The sequence below is a fragment of the Centropristis striata genome, chromosome 6, assembly GCF_030273125.1.
Source record: "Centropristis striata isolate RG_2023a ecotype Rhode Island chromosome 6, C.striata_1.0, whole genome shotgun sequence".
NCBI lineage: Eukaryota > Metazoa > Chordata > Actinopteri > Perciformes > Serranidae > Centropristis > Centropristis striata.
In genome coordinates, this window is record NC_081522.1 from 24,290,201 (window position 1) to 24,304,320 (window position 14,120).

At 38.6% G+C, this 14,120-nt stretch overlaps 1 protein-coding gene across 2 annotated transcripts in view; it reads left to right on the forward strand.

The window, feature by feature from the left end:
* elmo3 (engulfment and cell motility 3) overlaps window positions 1-14,120 on the forward strand; it is a 36,894-nt gene that overhangs the window by 20,315 nt on the left and 2,459 nt on the right. Inside the window, exons 12-20 of one of the 2 annotated variants that reach the window (XM_059334576.1) lie at window positions 628-750; window positions 1,313-1,417; window positions 2,364-2,472; window positions 2,570-2,706; window positions 9,283-9,446; window positions 11,582-11,694; window positions 11,776-11,880; window positions 13,392-13,471; window positions 13,561-13,641. In XM_059334576.1, coding sequence (XP_059190559.1) covers window positions 628-750; window positions 1,313-1,417; window positions 2,364-2,472; window positions 2,570-2,706; window positions 9,283-9,446; window positions 11,582-11,694; window positions 11,776-11,880; window positions 13,392-13,471; window positions 13,561-13,641 — 1,017 coding nt within the window. Of the gene's footprint in view, window positions 1-627; window positions 751-1,312; window positions 1,418-2,363; window positions 2,473-2,569; window positions 2,707-5,769; window positions 5,880-9,282; window positions 9,447-11,581; window positions 11,695-11,775; window positions 11,881-13,391; window positions 13,472-13,560; window positions 13,642-14,120 lie in introns of those variants that run through there. The other variant, XM_059334577.1, reaches the window with a different exon arrangement.

Below are 14,120 nucleotides of genomic sequence, written 5' to 3' on the forward strand. Positions count from 1 at the left end.
ATATATTTGGAAAGATACAAATACATTGATTGAAAAAATTAGACTTACCAACAATAACAACTATTTTTTGTATGACATTTCTCATTTTTGTGCACAATTACTTTTTTTATTTTGCAAGTGCAGCACCGTGACAATTATCTTTTTATATATACACATACTTTTTTTTATATGCACAATTAAACTACTATACAATGTACACATTCTGGGTTCATTTTGTGTACAATGAGATATTGTTTGAACAAAAAATAGGTAAAAATTGTTCCGTCTCTCATCTTTACAAATTGATCATTTTATTATTAATTTGAAACAGGGGCCACAGCAGGGGCCAAGGGCTTCTTCACAGGGGCAGTGGCCCCTGGAGGCCCCTGTGTAGAACCTCCACTGGATGTATATATAAACAAAAAAGTGCAACAAATCTCTTAATATTTTCTGTAAATAATTGTAAACATGCTTAGTGAAAATGATTACTGTAGATGAAGAATGTGTGCATGGCTGTGACTAAATGCTTTTATTATCCTAGTGAATTGTCTGTGAGGTTCAACAAAATAACATTTTGAAATATTTATATATTTATATTTAAAACACTTAAAGATGATCTCCATTTTTTCCTCCCCTCCTCCCCTGCAGGAGCAGAGAGACATCCTTCACGGTTTGCGGCAGGCGGCTTTTGAGACGGAGAGCGAGAACAGTCTGAGCCACGAGAGACGGCGCTCGCTCTGCGCCAAAGAGTTCAAGAAGTTAGGCTTCTCTGTGAGTGAATATCTTCAGTTTTACATTAGGTAACGCTTTATATTAAGGTCCTTGTAATAACCATTAATTAACAAGTAATAAGGCCCTTGTAAGTCCTTACAAGATGCTTATTAACATTACTGTGTGTTTATAAGCTTATATAAGTGTTAATAATGGCATTATAATACAGCTAATAGCAGGCTATAAGAGATGTATAATAAGAACATTAATAAAAGCTTCATGAGTATCTTATAATTCTTCATAATAGCATTACAAACACCCATAACCCACCCATTATGTCTTTGCCATGCCTTTATTAATCTTATTTTGTTTGCTTATTGATATTAAAATATACTTTATTGCTCATCTATTATAAGTTAACTATGCACTTGTTAACAGTTAACTCTGCTTTTTGCAGCTAAAGGGATCTAAAGCGAGAACAATGCCTTATTACTTGTTAATTAATGGTTATTACAAGGACCTTAATATAAAGCGTTACCTTACATTATTATCAATACTCTTAGTTATGGAGTTTTCCACCTTCTTATTTTTTTGTGGTTAATATTGTCTTTTATCATTTCAGAACAACAGTAACCCTGGTCAGGACTTGGTGCGAACGCCTCCCGGTCTTCTGGCTCTGGACACCATGTTTTATTTTGCTGCACGTTACCCTGACGCCTACAGCAGGGTGAGACTGAGCTCTCTGTCTCCAGTGGGACAATTTAAAGTTTGTGGCACAAAAAAACACTTTGGCAATATCATATATTTGGGTTGTGGAGGAGCGCGAGGGCTCTGACGACACTGACTACACATTAACTGGGATGTTAGTTTTGGCTAGCAACAAACAAAAACAAAATGTATCTTTCTTACCTCAGAAAACTGAGCAGCGACTCCTTGGAGTGTCTGTTAGTCCAACCAAACACTGAACAAGACATTTACTGAACAAAACGTTCAAATAAACTGTCATTAAGTGAAAATACAGTGAAAGGGTCAAAGTTATGAGACCAAACCGCTAAACGTCCTCTTTTCTATCTATATAACATTATATATAACTTCATTGACACGTTGCCGTGGATACGCTCTGCTTCTCTCCTGGTGACGGCTCGCCTTGTTAGTGACCTGTCAATCAAAGGTAGCCCCGCCCCAAATCATACGATTCTTTATCTTCTATTTTCTTCTAAATGGGGCCATTATTAGAACTATTAACATCAAATTGTCTTGAAGATGATTTTTAACTAGCGATTGAGACCATAATGTTGTCCCTGAAAAAATTTCTGAGGTAATAAATCAAGTGAGAAGTTTTCAAATTTTGCACTGAAATGAATGGGCAGATTTTTTTTGCAGCCAAACTTAGCGCCCCCTGCTGGAATTTTCGGTAGATTGCAGGCTTAAGGCACTTCCTGGTTGGCCTCCATGCTCAGACACGGAGGTTGCCGCCTGGCAGTGCATCATTAACCTGAGCTGTCACGTATTTTTAGATGTAAAAAATCAGTCAAAGAAAGATGCATTGTAGTTCAAACATGTTTCAGGTGTCCATTACATTACAAAAAGTTCAAATGCCATGTAACTAAAATTGTGTATTGTATATAAAAGTAAAACCTATTTTATAATGTTCCATTGTTTGTGTGTCACAGTTTGTCCTGGAGAACAGCAGCAGGGAAGACAAACACGAGTGTCCCTTCGCCAGGAGCAGCATCCAGCTCACTCTCATCCTGTGTGAGATCCTTCGTATCGGAGAGCCCCGTACGTTCACCTGCATCACTGTGTCTGTACCCTCTGGTCCTACCGCCTGTTAAAATGATAATCTCATTATAGGACTATATTTCTCCTGTGTTAACAGCCTCAGAGACTGGATCTGACTACCACCCCATCTTCTTCAGTCAGGACCGGCTGATGGAGGAGCTTTTCTGTGTCTGCATCCAGCTGCTCAACAAGACCTGGAAGGAGATGAGAGCCACACAGGAGGACTTTGACAAGGTACGAGAGCAGAGCATGGCTATATTACAGGTCTCTGTTCATAGCACTAGAAAGAAGGATTTTGCCATGGAGGAAGTTTTTTCTTTTTCTTTTTTTTCTCACTAAAGGAAACTTCAAACTAGTGATTGAGATCATGAAGTCATTATGAAATGTTTACTGAGGTGATAAATCAAGAAGGGTTATTTTCTTATTGACTTAAATACATTCTAACTTATTTTAGCAGTCAGTGGAGTCGCCCCCTGCTGGCCACTAGAAATAATGCAGGTTTTTCAGACCCCGAGGTTGCAGCTTTTGCTTGAGCCAGTGCTAAGTCTGTGACGTTTGCACGGAGCCAGACTTTCTGCCTGTTCCCAGTTTTTGTGCTAAGCTAAGCTAACTGGCTGCTGCCTTTATATGGCTTTATATTTTAACATACAAATATGAGGGTGGTATTAATCTTCTCATTTAACTCTCAGTACAGAAGCAAATAAGTATATCTCCCAAAATTACAGAATTTCTTGAATGATTTCATGTTATTGTTCAGTATGATGAGTAAAGATTTTAAGATCAGATAGACAGTTGTGCTTTTTGGGCCTCGACACCATCTCAACCCCTATATCTGTATCCTAGCACATCTCAGAACAGACTCAGAGATCAAGCAATGTCCAAGCATGAAACAGTTTAAAAGAAGATACAAAGAGATGGTTTTCCAGAGTTACAGTAATGAAGGAGGGCTTTGACGTCTCATTGAGTAGGAAACATGGGTATGTGTAGGATTATGTATAAGTGTATGGGTATACAGGAAATGTATTGGTATGTTTGTATGCATCTATGTGTACTGGTATGGTGTACAGATATGCAAGTGTTGATACATGGAATTGATATCATGAAAATGAGAAATTAGTCTGAAGGAAACAGGTAGTTTTGAGTTTGAGTTTCGATTTTGATTTCTGACCTGTTAATATTGTTTAAAGAAGTGGGCTGGGATTGAACAAGTTTTTACTTCTTCCCACCCCTTTTCAAATATGTTGTGGCATTTTTATAGAGTGCTTGGTGGCCTTATCAGTGCAGGAGTCACTAGGGCTGACTCCTGTTGATGCATTATTATTATTGTATTGTTGTTGCATATTAGAAATAAATCATTCATTCATTCATTCATTCATTCACTGTAAATGCTCTGAAAGGGGGACATCCCAGTTGTTCTGTAGCCATATCTGTCTTCATGTCCACTTTAGAACATCTAATAAAGATCTTGCATGAGGAATGCTGAGTTGAAAGGCAGATAACTCAATGTGTCTGTAGCTCAGAGTTCAGTGGTTGCAGTTGCTTCACTGACAAATAACTGTTGAATTGCTAGACTTGCATGGCTCAGTGGCACATGGACCAGCGCTGTGTAAAAAGATGACACAGGATATTTCAGCTCCCAGCCTGCCACTACCAGAACCAGCCTGTTTGCTGCAAACAACCCTGTGACATAACGGTTGTGTTGAATTGGATCATTGCTTTGTATGCAGCCACTGTTACTGTTACAGTTCCTAAATGCATAGTGATTACCTCATTCTCTCATCAAAACCTTCATTTGTGTATAATTATCTTGATTAGCATCATGAGTAATGATCCAACTGAGCCTCGGCAGCTCTGAGAGAGAGTTCTCTCATCTTGCAGCTTCATTGCTGCATTTAACAAGATAACTGGAGCCCACCTTGAGTTATGTTAATGACCTGCAAAGGTTTTCAGATTCAAATGGAAATCCCTCCAGACACACACAGAGTTGAGCTGATGCGAGAGCCTTTTACAAGAGGTTTTATGGTGAATTTGTGTGAGTTTGTACTTTTGTTACTTTGTATAGCTCCATTCTTATGCTAACCTCCCCGACTGCCCCCACAGAAAGAGTTGACCCTGCATCTAGGAACACACGGTGACCTTACAACCACAGTGTAGTACTTGTACAATGGTAAACGGTGGAGCCGAGCCTCAGGCAGCGGGGTCTCGTCTGGGAGAAATATTGAGAATTGAGTCGTGTTGAAAAGGAGAGTGGCCGAGCTTTTGTCGAGCTGCATTTCACCATCGACGAAGTGCTCTCCTGATAGTCATAAAACTGGGTGACCTCTGACCTTTCAGGAGCGGGCCAGTGTCCCGAGCGCCGGGATGGCAGGCCGGCCTTTTGTTTCTGACCACAGCCCCCTACCCAGGGTGCTTTGGGGCAAAGACAAAGGGGCATTAGGTGGACAAAGAGAAGCGTGGTGGGCGGCAGAAACAGAGGGAGAAGGAAATGAGGAGAACAAAGTGCTCAGGGCACGAGCAGTAATTACACAAGAACAGAGGGAACGTAAAACCTCTGGACACAATATGAGAGGAGAGAAGGAGAGGGAGGAGCAGAAAAATAAAGAAAAAGAGAGGAGGTGCTGGTGGTGGTGTATGTGATCACAACATTCAGTTTCGTCACTGAATAAATGAATTGGAGCTGTTGGTGTGAGTGGGACACACACACATACACACACACACACACACATGCATCCTTGTACATCCATCTTTGTGAGGACCCCTAACCATAACCATCTCGTCTAAATGACTAACCCTAATTTACTAAACCGAGCCTGAACCTTAAAACCAAGTTTTAGCCACAAGCAGGCCTTTGAAAAGTGAGGATGCACTGAAATGTCCCCACTTCTCAAAATGTCCTCACTCTGTTGGTTAAAAATGTGTGATGGTCCTCACTATGTAGGAAGTACAAGTACACACACACACACACACACACACACACACATTCCATCCAATCACGTGAATGTTTTTGCGTAGTTCTATACAGCCCCTGTGATAACGGTCATTCTTCATAAGCACACACACACACACACACACACACACACACACACACACACACACAGGTTTAGCTGCAGGGTTTCAGGGGGCAGACAGCTGCCAGTCAGTCATTGCTCCTATTGGCCGGTTCAGCTCAATGACAGAGGGGCTGGACAGTGGGGTGTGTGTGTGTGTGTGTGTGTGTGAGAGTATCAGGGTGTGTGTTTAGTAAACAGCCACAGGCCTGCGTGCGTCTCTGCTGTCATGTAGGTGACTCCGTGTCTCTCCCCGCTCCTCATCAATGTCACTTTTCTCTGATTGTTGACGACGGCTGGAATTTGAAGTTGGGATTTAAATATTTGTCAATAATCAGCCTGAGAGAAAAAAAAATGGAGGTAAGATTGTTTTTTGTGTTGTTTCTTGGTCATTTTTGCAGTCTGTATCAAATCAGTGATTTTTCATCCAAACTCTAAGGCTAAATTGTTAAAAGGTGAGGAATAAGAATGGAATGATTTATTGCATAAGAGTTGAGGAGGTGGCGATGGGAGCTTATGTCCTGACAGAGAGGTTATTTTGGCTCAGGGAGCAGCGAGGCACAGTGTGAAACTCTAGTCTCTTGTTTTGTGTCCCGGCATGTTCACACAATATAAAATGACAGTCTGGATTTCACCATCTGCACCTCGGCTGCTGCCAGTCGGACAGACTCGGTTATTCTCTGCTTCGATCACATTAAAAACCCTCGTCGGATAACGAGCGCTAGCAGATTGTCATGATGTTGAGATTTCAGCTTTTGGTTCTGATTGAATGTATGTGAAGTGCTTGTTAGCAGATACTTTGTTGAAGCAATCAGTCCAGTGTTTAATAGCTGAAAGAGTCTGGACAGAGCTGCACTGAATGGGTCAAATTACACTTTAGTCACTGATTGTTCACAATCAGTCCAATTGGGTGTGAACAGGAATGATCTAGGTCAGCAGAGTGTGTCAGAAGAGCGACAACAGGACAAATAGTGCTGCAGTCAACTTGGTCTCGCATCACCATAGATTTTAAAATATAGATTTTCCACTATTTACAAATGAGGCACGTATAGTGAAGGAGCTTATAGATTCTACACAGATGTACAGACTGAACAACTGCCCTGAGGGTCACCCCCGTCCCTGTGGATGAGCTTCAGTTTAACAAGTCATGCAGAATACACACACACACACACACACACACACACACATGGGTATTGGTGAATCAGTGTTTTAATCTGGAATGATTTATTGACCATGTATTTCCTAACTTAAATGTACAGGTGCATCTCAATAAATTAGACTATCATAGAAAAGTTTATTTATGTCAGTAATTCAATTTAAAAATTGGAAAATAACACATTATATAGATCCATTTCACACAGAATGAAACTTTTCATGTCTTCATTTGTTTAATGTCTTCTAATTATAATGATTATTATTATTATTATTATCTAATTATGGCTTACAGTTAATGAAGACCTAAAATTCTGTGTTTTTTTTTTTTATTATTACAAAAGACCAATTTTAAAAAGTATGTTTAATATGGAAATGTTGGCCTCTGAAAAGTATGTCATCTATATGACGCAATACTACTGGAAATGGACTTTTGCATCATATTCTAATGTATTGAGATGCACCAGTATGTTAGATTTTAGAGACACCGTAAGTGTTCAGTAAAAGGACCACCCAGTCTGTCCATCATTGATTCAGGGTGAGGACGTTGGAGGAAGTTGCAGATAATTGGGTTAATAAAGAGCACACTGATCAATAGCTGCGTGGGTCACAGAAGTAGGTATAGACTCATGAGATCAGGCTGTGAACTAGGAGGGAGTCTTTAACTCTGACTGATAAAAGAAGTAGTTGGGAAGATGTATGAATGGAGCGGAGGGAAGGGGCAATACTTATGATGAAGGATAGACTACTACACCCAGCAAGCTGCAATCATTAAAGTGGCAAATCTACGAGAAAAAAATGTGTAATTTATGAGATTTAAAGTGGTGAATCTGGGAGAAAAAAGTTGCTTTTTTTACCACTTTTTTCTCATAAACCTGCAACTTTTTTTCTTGTAGATTTGCCACTTTTATCTAGTAAATTTTTCAACTTTTTTCTCGAAATATTACCTGAAATTACCAAATATAGTTCTTTGCCTGATAAAGGGTTAATCTACCAATCCATGGAGCATGTTCTGGTCTGTTGGAGTTCACAGAAGAAAGTTCTGCATGTGGGTTTTAACAGTCAAAGTTTATAGTTAGGGGCTTTCATTTTGTCAACATCAGTGATTCATGTGATCATCTTACACTCATAATCAATGACTGATGATGCAGATTGTGATTGGTAGTTGAAAGCTCTGATAAAGCTTGGTTTTTTTATTTTTATTAGATTTTATTTGTCATTGCACAGAAATACAACGAAATTCAATGCACTCACGTACTGGACTCATAAAAAAACATAATAAATAGTAAATAAGATACATTCTTATCATCTCATCTCAATAAATAGTAAATAGAAAAGATACATTCTCATCATCTCAGCACTTAGTATATTCATGTCATTCATTCACTGTACCAGCAACTTAGTGCCATTGTATGCATTAAAACAATAGTGTAAATATATAAATACTGTAGGCTATTTTATATTTTTCTATCCTTGTAATGTTTTCCTTTATTGTTTTACTATTTATTCTGTTTGTTTTGAGACATGTCTATGGTGAAACCAAAGAGGAATTTCCACTCAGTGGATAATAAAGTTTTCGTATTCGTATTCGTATAAAGTGCAGAGCATTGTGTTAGGTGTAGATGTCCCTGATTAGTGCTGTCGGACCAGTGAGTCTGTTTTCAGCTCTGAGTTGAGTCTGGTGATAGCTGCAGGATAGAAACTGTTCATGGATCTTGTGGTGCGTGTTCTGATGGACCTGTAACGTTTCCCTGAGGGCAGCAGTTCAAACAGGGTGGAAAGAGTCCTTCAGAATGTGTGAGCTTTAAGGCTCCGTTTCCATGGTGACGGTCTGAACAGAAGACGCAAAAGTGGCGTCGCGTCTTCACTTTTTATTCCTCGTTTAGACGAGCGTTTTCGGGAGGAAATCTGCTGCATACGGTGACGCAAAAGTGTGTGAAATTGGATTGTATGCAGCCAGGCGGCATCACTTAAAGCGATAAGAGCATCTTTGGGCATGTGGAAGTTTTCACGCCACACATTTTCATCAGCTACTCCTTCCACAAAGTTCTCCACCATCACTAGATCTCCCAGGTCTCGTTCACAGCCGTCTGGCTCGCCTCCGACCAATTGCTGCATCCAGAATGTGATGGAGGTAATTCCAGATCCTTCTCTGTTCACTAATACTATCTGTACATATCCTGTACATTTGGTGGAAAGACTCCTGTAAGTTTATTAGAGCTGCCAGAGCAGCTTGAAGGTCCCACCATGGAAATAATCCCACGTTTGTTTATTTTCCTGTACTGGAGCATGTATGTGACGTAAACACATACGTGACGTGAGCAGATCAGATCAGAGTTTTGTGTCTTGTCAGTGTAGACGACACGCTACGGAGGAGCGGATTCAACTTTTCCACTTTGGAGGGTGGTTTCAGATTTTTGTGTTTTTAAGCCCCAAAAACGCCGTCACCGTCTAAACGAAAGGCACTTCACATAAAATATTTTGTTGTTTTTTACCCGCAAGCGTCCTGGTGTAAACGGGGCCTGAGTTTGATAATTGTGTCCCACATGAAACAAATGAACTAAACATGAAGTCCACAGTTATCCAGAGTTGAACCTCCTTCTGTCTGCAGGTGATGCAGGTGGTGAGGGAGCAGATCACCAGGACTCTGTCCAGTAAGCCGACCTCCCTGGAGCTCTTCAAGAACAAAGTCAACGCCCTCAACTACAGCGAGATCCTCAAACTGCGGCAGACGGAACGGCTGCACCAGGAGGAGACTCTGGCTCCGCCCGTCCTGTGAGTAGCAGGATGTTTACAGACATACCAGTCCAGCATTAAACTATTTACATGTGCAGCTTATTTATTACCGCCTAGTTAGATTTCTTTATTTCATCTGTATGACAGAAGATGTCAGATCAGATGAGCCTTTGTTTACTTTGGTTATTTACTGTCTTTGATGTTTGATGTTTTCTGGAGAAAACTGATGATAAATAGTTTCAGATTGTTGCCATTGAAGTTGTTTTTTTAAATGTGGGAAAAGCAAACGTTAACATCACTACTATTTCGCAGTATGACAATATTCCAAATATGATATGAGCACGTAAACAGCATATTCTATTTCTGAATGTGGGACATGGGGTAATCCCAATATTATTTGCTTATTAGAAGCCTTCTTTGGACATGCAGCTGCATCTCAATACATTAGAAACTGATGAAAAAGTCCATTTCCAGTAGTTCAAGTCAACCAAGTATTGAGTCATATAGATGACATACTTTTCAGAGGCCAACATTTCCATATTAAACATACTTTTTAAAATTGGTCTTTTGTAATAATAAAAAAACCCACTGAATGTTAGGTCTGCATTAACCCTTTATCAGGCAAAGAACTATATTTGGTAACTTCAGGTAATATTTCGAGAAAAAAGTTGCAAATTTACTAGATTAAAGTGGCAAATCTACAAGAAAAAAAGTTACAGATTTAAGAGATTTAAAGTGGAAAATCTGTGTGAAAAAAGTTGCAGATTCACCACTTTAACCCTTAATAGGGCACTCATTGAAATACTTGCAAATTCCAAATTTCAACCCTAGAGAATATTGGAGGATATTACATACTGCCAGAATGTGTAAAAAAAAAACATACGAAAATAATATTTTGAGAAAAAAGTTTACAAGATTAAAGTGGCAAATCTACGAGAAAAAAATGTGCAGATTTATGAGATTTAAAGTGGTGAATCTGAGAGAAAAAAGTTGATTTTTTCCCACTTTTTTTTCGTAAATCTGCGACTTTTTTCGCACAGATTTGCCACTTTAAATTTCTTAAATCTGCAACTTTTTTCCACGAAATATTACCTGAAGTTACCAAATATAGTTCTTTGCCTGATAAAGGGTTAACTGTAAGCCATAATCATTATAATTAGAAGACATTAAATAAATTAAGACATGAATTGTTTCATTCTGTGTGTAATGGATCTATATAATGTGTTATTTTCACTTTTTGAATTGAATTACTGACATAAATAAACTTTTCTATGATATTCTCGTTTATTGAAAGGCACCTGTATGTACAGCGAAATTGGAATATGCTTCTAAATTTGGTTTTATTGCAGTTTGCAATATATATATATATATATATATATATACACTACTGGTCAAAAGTTTTAGAACACACCAACTTTTCCAGAATTTAATTGAAAATTATGCAGTTTAATGTCTCAGTGTACTCTGAAATTAATGCACATTTGCATTTGCAAAATTCTTTATTGAGCATGATAGTGTTTTGGAAGTAAAAAAAAAGATTCAAAATCACACTTTATGTTGGACTAAAGGACTAAAAAAAGACACAAAATGACCAAAAAAAGACACAAAATGACAAAAAAAGACACAAAATGACTTAAAAAAGACACAAAATGACCAAAAAAAGACACAAAATGACCAAAAAAGACACAAAATAACCAAAAAAAAGACACAAAATGACCAAAAAAAGACACAAAATGACTTACAAAGACATGAAAAGAATTCAAAAATGGACAAAATAGCCCAAGACTCCATAGAGTTAAGTTGTTAACCCATTTCTTGTTCCCTGAAAAAGGCCTACTTGTATAATTCTGAAATGTACATTATTTTTCAGTTTTGGTTAAGCTTACCTTTTTTTATTTACCTCTGGCAGTTCACCACTTACCTTTGTACCCTTTTCAATAAAATTTCAATTTCAATAAAAAACTGGAAAAATTGGGGTGTTCTAAAACTTTTGACCGGTAGTGTATATAGTCTAGAGTCTGATCAGCTGCTGTACTGAGGACTCCTGATGGTTTCACCCCTATGGAACCATCTACAGCTCAGCAGCCATACTGTTGTGTATTATTCTGCTGTTTGTCACTAAACACTGTTTCAGTGTGTTACTCTTTCCTTTAGCTCGTGTGTTTTTCTTCCAGGGAGCTCAAAGAGCGTCTGAAGCCAGAGCTGCTGGAGCTGATCCGCCAGCAGAGACTCAACCGGCTGTGCCAGGGAACCATGTTCAGGAAGATCAGCAGCCGCCGCAGACAGGGTGAGGAAGCACACATTCACTATTAAACCCTGCAGATTGTGTCCTGTCACTGTGTTCCTCTAACCTTCTGAATGTTCTCAGATAAACTGTGGTACTGCCGCTTGTCGCCTAATCACAAAATGCTGCACTACGGGGACGTGGAGGAGGACACGGACAATCCAGCCATTGAAACACTGCAGGAGAAGAGTGAGTAGAAGCTGTGCCCAGACATGTAAATTACAAAAAAATAAATGAGTAGGAGCCCTGATTTATTTATTTGAACTAGTGCAGTGTCCTTAAGAAGTATGTGTTCATATAGTGGGAGATTAAGTAGATCCTTCAATTATGGCCAAATGAGGCTGTGTGTTGAAGTGGGGTCTACAATGAGGTGTAATAGTTTTGCGCAGTGTTGGAAAATCGAACCTCAAGCACTCTTTAAAACTCCTAAAGATAGGTAGGTTAACCCATTAAAGCCGGGAAAGCGGATACGCCGTTTTGTAGTATTTGTATTTTTTTCAGTCTCTTGGCCAATGAAATGCATCAGAATACATGTGGGAGTGTCGCAATCCAACATGGGACTTTTCCTGAACTTTGAAATCATCACCAAAAAAAGACACAAAATGACCAAAAAGGACACAGAATTACTAAAAAAAGACACAAAATTATTTAAAAAAGACATAGAATTACCCCGAAAAAGACACAAAATTATTAAAAAAGACACAGAATTACCAAAAAAGACACAAAATTATTTTAAAAAGACACAGAATTACCAAAACAGACACAAAATTATTAAAAAAGACACAGAATTACTAAAAACGACACAAAATTATCAAAAAAGACACAGAATTACCAAAAAAGACACAAAATGACCAAAAAGGACACAGAATTACCAAAAAAAGACACACAATTATTTAAAAAAGACGCAGAATTACCAAAAAAGACACAAAATTACCAAAAAAGACACAGAATTACCAAAAAAAAGGCATACAATTACTAAAAAAAACTTCAGGTTTTAGGGGCTTATTTTAAAATCGCCCAGAGGTTTTACAGGCATTTTTTCCAGGCGTTTTAGGCCTTAATGGGTTACTTACTAATAGACTTACAGGTGAGATGAGTCAGGTGTGGAAATCCAAAGTTTAATGTGTCACTGACCAGGTGTAGGCCTGTCACACAAAGGGGCGGAGCTACACTAAAAGGCGTCTGATCAGAAACACTGCAATGCTGCAACACGTCCTACGTAAATAATGATATTTTGAAAAATGAATTAAAAAATCTTCAAAATTGAGGATGCACACCTTGTGCCATGCACAAGCCACATACGAAATCTGAGGTCAGTCTGGCTAACAGTCAGCGAAATATACACACACACACACACACACACACACATACACACACACACACACACACACACATGGTTATTGGTGAATCAGTGTTTTCATCTGGAATGATTTATTGACCGTGTATTTCCTAACTTAAATGTTCAGGTGCATCTCAATAAATTAGACTATCATAGAAAAGTTTATTTATGTCAGTAATTCAATTCAAAAAGTGGAAATAACACATTATATAGATCCATTACACACAGAATGAAACTTTTCATGTCTTCATTTCATGTCTTCATTTTCACAGACACTTTTTGCTTAGATAGATAGATAGATAGATAGATAGATAGATAGATAGATAGATAGATAGATAAAATGATCTTCTCTGTGCTTCAGTTCCAGTAGCAGACATCAAAGGCTTGCTGACAGGAAAAGACTGTCCTCACATGAAGGAGAACAAAGGCAAACAGAACAAGGTCAGCTGCACTTCTTCTCTTATCATGATGCTCATTGTGCACAAAACATCTCACTGTGTGTGTGTGTCTGTGTGTGTTCCTGGCTGCAGGAGGTGCTGGACCTGGCATTCAGCATCACATATGATGTAGAAGAGTACAGCCTGAACTTCATCGCCCCCTCCAGAACTGATGTGAGTCGTTTTATTGTGTCCATTGTAAGGCAAGGCAAGGCAAGGCAAGTTTATTTGTATAGCACAATTCAACACAAGGTAATTCAAAGTGCTTTACATACACATTAAAACAGCAGGATACAATTGAAAACAGTAAAAACAGTCAATTAAAACAGGGAAATAGAAATAAAAGTATAAATAGGATAAAATAAGATACAGCAGGATAAAAAAAAGAGATAAAATAATAAAAAGCACAAGTCAGACATTGCGTAGTTAAAAAGTAAGGGCAGTAGAGTAGAGCAGATGAGTGTTAAAGTTAAGAGTACGCTGCAGTAAACTATAGTGTTTTTAGTCCTGATTTAAAGGAGCTGACCTCACATCTACAGGTAGATTGTTCCAGGTGAGGAGCAGAATAACTAAAAGCTGCCTCACCCTGCTTAGTTCTTGTTCTTGGGACATGCAACAAGCCAGTTCCAGATGACCTAAGGGGTCTGGATGCT